Source organism: Lithobates pipiens, unplaced genomic scaffold, assembly GCF_037356315.1.
Source record: "Lithobates pipiens isolate NorthernLeopardFrog02 unplaced genomic scaffold, aLitPip1_a1.2 Scaffold_30, whole genome shotgun sequence".
Taxonomy (NCBI): domain Eukaryota; kingdom Metazoa; phylum Chordata; class Amphibia; order Anura; family Ranidae; genus Lithobates; species Lithobates pipiens.
Genome location: NW_027507791.1, coordinates 60,217,948 through 60,223,947, shown reverse-complemented (window position 1 = coordinate 60,223,947; position 6,000 = coordinate 60,217,948). Strand labels below are relative to the sequence as shown.

General features: G+C 39.3%; 1 protein-coding gene across 2 annotated transcripts in view; it reads left to right on the top strand.

Annotated features, from left to right (window-relative positions):
- The first annotated feature begins 694 nt into the window (after window positions 1–694).
- Window positions 695–6,000, top strand: part of LOC143942899 (CD48 antigen-like) — a 149,040-nt gene continuing 143,734 nt past the window's right edge. For both annotated transcript variants that reach the window (XM_077464311.1, XM_077464310.1), the window contains exon 1: window positions 695–828. In XM_077464311.1, the coding sequence (XP_077320437.1) occupies window positions 759–828 (70 nt within the window). In that variant the 5' untranslated portion in view covers window positions 695–758. The remainder of the gene's footprint in view (window positions 829–6,000) is intronic.

The window sequence follows — 6,000 nt, the reverse complement described above, 5'->3', positions numbered from 1 at the left end:
ACTATTCTCCTAGAACTTTGACTTTCAGGAATTCATTCTCTGTTTCTAATGTAGTGCAATAATTATTGTTTTATAAACAATATGTCCGTTCTTTGCTTTAGGCCTCTTGCACATGATACTCCTCTTTGAGCATCGACTTTTTCAGACTTTTTTTTGTATTTGTTTTTGCATTCTTGCATTTTCGCATATATGCATTCATGTATTTTTACACGCACGTATTCTTGCGTTCTCCTTCTTGCAGTGTGTGTAAATTGGCATTTGTGCGCATTTGAGCATATTTGCACGCATAAGGCGTAGACTACTGTCCAAAAAAAAAATGATTTTATTTTTTTTATTTATTTTTTATTGAAGAATGCACAGTGCTTGTTTATGCGCCTGTGTACATAGGCACATTACAATTAATAGGCTGGATTATAGAGCAGTACAAAAGCTGCAGTGTGCAAGAGGCCTTACAAAATGAGAAAAAGTAACTATAGATATTTGGAAACAAATACACTTAATGCTTGCATATTTGCTTTTTTACTATTCAGCCTTTTTTTTTGTCTTTGTATGGCTTTTGCTGATTTTTTTTTATATCATTTCTATTCTTAGGCCCCAGTATGGTAACAAATATCTTATTTGGGTTCTTTAAACTTACTAGGGTTTTTTTTTTTTTTTTTCATCATCATAAACCCTCCCTTGCAGCTGTCAGAGCCTGTAACTTCCCCTTCCCTTTGTACATTTTTTCTGTGAACACAGTTCTGGTTTCTCCGTTCAGGATGCCTTTGCCTTATTCAGGAGTTGTTTTCCACCTCTGCCTTATTGTCTTTGCCTGCACCCATGTTTCAGGTTAGTCCTATGATTACATTGGTGATAAACTAAAATATCTGTTCTAACAGACTGCAGGGTGTGTACAGAGCTAGTATGGACACTACAAAGGATGCACCAGCATGCTGTGTATTGCTTTTTGTTGTAACTACACCAGATCTGTAAGCTTAGCTAAAGTATCTCTATCCAAGTGTGTCCCGTTTTTTGTTTTGCCATTACGACCTGCAGTGTCTATTTTTTTTCCTCCACTGTTAAACTGAAATTTGTTTGTAATTTTTGATTCCATAAAAGGCAGCAAACCATTGTGTAAGTCTTTACTGAATTTTGAAATAAGGATGCAAATATCCATCTATAGCATGAGCCACTGATAATTCAAAAAAATAAAAATACATTTTATATGATCTAAATTCAAAAACGATAGTCTGTAGCAGGGTTGCCAACCTCCCGCAGCAATTTTTACTAACAAAACATGGAAAATGTACTGGCCGAGCACATTTTTTTTTTACTGGCAACCTGCTATAACTCCTATTAAAAACGAACAAGGTGAATATTTGAACAGTATAATTTTAAATTGCACTAGATAATATGTAGTAGAGCTATGTTGGACATGTTTATTTCTATGTATTTGTATAATTGTTTGAATAATTAACCACTTCAATACAGGGCACTTAAACATCTTCCTGCCCAGACCAATTTTGAGCTTTCAGCGCTGTCGCACTTTGAATGACAATTGCGCGGTCATGCTACACTGTACCCAAATGAAATTTTTATCATTTTTTTCCCACAAATAGAGCTTTCTTTTGGGGGTATTTGATCACCTCTACGGTTTTTATTTTTTGCGCTACAAATAAAAAAATACCGAAAATTTTGAAAAAAAAAATGTTTTTTTTGTTTTAGTTTCAAAACTTTGTAAATAAGTACGTTTTCTCCTTCACTGATGGGCACTGATGGGGCTACACTGATGGGCACTGATAAGGCGGCACTGATGGGCACCAATGATGTGGCACCAATGAAGTGGCACTGATGAGGTGGCATTGATGGACACTGATATGTGGCACTGATAGGCGGCACGGATGGGCGACACGGATGGGCGACACGGATGGACACTGATAGGTAGCACAAATTGGCACTGATAGCTGGCACGGATTGGCATGGATGGGCGGCACAGATGGGCATGGATAGGCGGCACAGATGGGCATGGGTGGGCACTGATAGGCGGCACAGGTGGGCACTCATAGGCGGCACAGGTGGGCACTCATAGGCGGCATTGGTGTTATACTGTACTAATGCCAATCAGTGCCAAACAATAATGCATGCCAATCAGTGATGCCCATTGTGGGCACTGATTGGCATCCATTATGGGCACTGATTGGCATCCATTGTGCTGACTGGCATCCCTGGTGGTCTAGGGAGGATTACCTTTTCCCTGGTGGTCTGGTGGCATCCCTGGTGGTCCAGTGTGGGCATCCTCGGGGGGGCTGTGCTGATAATCGATCAGCACAGACCCCCCCTGTCAGAGGAGCAGCTGATCGGCTCTCCTCTACTCGCGTCTGACAGACGCAAGTGAGGAAAAGCCGATCACCGGCTCTTCCTATTTACACTGTGATCAGCCGTGATTGGACACGGCTGATCACGTGGTAAAGAGTCTCTGTCGGAGACTCTTTACCAAGATCGTAGTTGCCGGGTGTCAGACTGACACCCCGCAACAACGATCGCCGCGATGCGCGTCCCCGGGGGTGCGCAGCGGCACATAATCCTGATCACGTCATATGACGTCCGATCAGGATTATGAAACCACTTTGCCACCGTCAATTGTCTATAGGGCGGGCGGCAAGTGGTTAATAAAAGAGGATTGAAAACAAATTGGAAGAATGATATCTTTACCATAGATAGCTTTAACACAACCCATAGATGATGATGATTTTTTTTTTTTTTTTTTTAGTTAAAATTCCCACATTCACAAATTTGATGAGGATGGGGGAATCCTCCCGCTGAGTCTTTGTAGTCTGACAACAGGGAGACATCCCCACCATCAGTATACACTGATCCGCGCCGCTGACTATAGCTGGAGGCACTGATCGAGCAGACCAACATGGTAGCTGTACAGAAGTCCATCAGTAGATCAACTTCAGCACATACATGGATTGAAATTTGGCTGTTCCCTGCTGAACCGGATGAATTTCAGTTTAAAGGAGATGTGATGACTGTTTAAATGACTGTGAATTACAACTCATCTTCTGATCTAAAAATAATAGAAAATATATCACTGTTAACGAAAAATATATATTTATAAAATATATATATATTTTAAGATAAAGGTACTAAGATATTAATATTTAAACAGATATTTCACTGCTTTACCCCAGCTGGTCATTTCTACCAAACTTCTCAGGACTCCATCCCTGACCTGGCCATACGCTAATAAAAATTCTTGTTTTAAGAACGTTAATTACATTTTCTAATGATTAATAATGGTGAAATTGACTTTCACTGCAAAAACAAGAAATCTCGAAAGAGTGGGATGGAAATTTTTTCTTGAATGAACGATTTTCTAACAGTGAATGTGGTATTCAGGAAAGTCCATTTACTCCAAAATCAAATGTTAAAAGCTCTTTGAAGTTCTTACGCCAATCTTCATATAGATGAATATGTGTTATGTTAGTTTATGCATAAGCTGAGCGACATTGAGCTGGTTTTAATTTTCTGTATGTTATATTTTGGAAAATAATAAAAAAACAATTTTGAAAAAAAAAAAAGCAAACTTTTTTTTTAGGTAATTACAAAAAAAATTCATCAAATTTGCACAAATGTTTCTATAGACAATTGCTTGATAATATAATTGTATATGGCCACCTTTAGCATGATATGTGTCTAAGCAGCAACTGCACATGTCATATTGTACTGAATCTAGCTTGGTCATGGAATAAATTAACAGAGGGCGGTGAATAAACTACTTCTTTTAGACGTAAATGATGGAGGTAGCGGAAAGAGGGATGAGCAGCTAGCTTACAGAATATAGTTTTGAAATGTATTATTGTATTAAATTGTAATTATTTTAGTGCTAGGTCACACTGGATTCGCACAGGAACAGTCTCCGCGATGCGAGTGAATTGGCTTAAATCGCACGGGATTGCACCAAAAGTAGTGCATGCATTACCTTTAAAAATGCATTGCAACCGGATTGCATGTTACATTTGTACGGACCCTGTGCAGGCAAACACACTGCGTATGCGATCTGCATTTGGGGTGTCATTAGGAGTACATTGATACTCAAAGCAGATCATGTGGATAATTGCTTTTTGAGCACAGAGCGAGAAACACGCACGAACATGGGTTTTCTGCATGGTGTGAATGGGCCATTGTTGGAACTTTGGTGGGAATGAGTTCTCATAAATACATACAATTGTATTATTATAAGCCTTGTGTATAACTGGAAAACCCCAGTCCTTTCGTGCAGACTGTGAATTTGCTTGTAATTAGGATAACGTGATGTTATCAATAATGCATTTTAAAAACTGATGGTGGATTATCTATAGCAACCAGATATTTGTTTTGTATTTTAGAGGGTCAGCAAAGATAGAAAAACTTATGTTTAAAAGAGCTTTGGTGGAGAAAAGGATGTGGAGGATGTACATTTTTATTATTTTATTAGCTTAACGTAAACAGTTTCGGTTTTAAATGCATTCCATATTATTGACATCACAGACATAATTCATCAAATTCATTTTTTGTTTGCTAATGGAGGTCAGTGACTCTGCAGATCAGATAGTGTTCTTGGTACGGTCCAACATTTCTGTGCGGCGCTCTGTTATAGGTTGGTGATTTTTAAATGAAGGATAGCAATATTGAAAAATAATAATATTCCTATTTGTTTGCATCCAGCCAATAACTTGATACATTGGGCGTTATTTACGAAAGGCAAATCCACTTTGCACTGCAAGTGCACTTGGAAGTGCAGTCGCTCTAAATATAAGGAGTAGATCTGAAATGAGTGGAAGCTCTGCTGATTTTATCATCCAATCATGTGCAAGCTAAAATGCTGTTTTTTATTGTCCTTGCATGTCCCCTTTGGATCTACAGCGACTTTACCTCCAAGTGCACTTCCAGTGCAAAGTGGATTTTCCTTTAGTAAATAACCCCCATTGTCCCTTTTTGTAAGATTCCCAGAACAGAACCCCACAAGAAATTCTTTTGGAGACACTTACGTAATATTTATTTATAATATTTATATAGATGGCGTATTCAAAACTGACCGCAAATAACATATCGCAAACAGGAGCCCACACATTCGTTTCGTCAGCCTACATCTGACGTCTTTAACCCCTGAAGATGTCAGATGTAGGGATGAGCCGAAAACACCCCTTGGTTCGGTTCGCACCAGAACATGCGAACAGGCAAAAAATTTGTGCGAACATGCGAACACCATTAAAGTCTATGGGACACGAACATGAAAAATCAAAGTGTTAATTTTAAAGGCTTATATGCAAGTTATTGTCATAAAAAGTGTTTGGGGACCTGAGTCCTGCCCCAGGGGACATGTATCAATGCAAAAAAAAAACGGCTGTTTTTTTAGGAGCAGTGATTTTAATAATGCGTAGCCTCCCTGGCGGTATTCCCGAGTTTGGCTCGGGGTAAGATTTAAATACCATAAGCGGTATTCCCGAGCCAGACTCGGGACCGCATCGCTGGATCCATGGATTGGGTTACTTACCTTGTCCCCTGGATCCAGCGATGTCTCCCAGCACTGTGACCTGCGAGCCATCCTCCGCTCGATCTGTCACATCGCCGAGCTCCGTTCCCTGCGAGCGTTGCGACGCATGGGGACGGAGTTCGGCGCCAAATTCAAAAAGTAAAAAACACAGTAGAGATACAGTATACTGTAATCTTACAGATTACAGTACTGTATCAAATAATTACACATCCCCTTTGTCCCTAGTGGTTTGTCCAGTGTCCTGCATACAGTTTTATATTATAAATACTGTTCTTTATGCCTGGAAACTGGAGATTGTCCATAGCAACCAAAAAATGTCCGTTTACATCAAAAGTGCTTATAGACCAGTTAGAAAACAGCGATAATAAATTAGAATCACTCGCAGAATTGAGCGATAGTAATTTGTGGGGAAATTCATCATCAAACACTAAAAGTAATGACAATGACAATTCTGCAACTCAGCATATTTCAGTGTTTTTGAT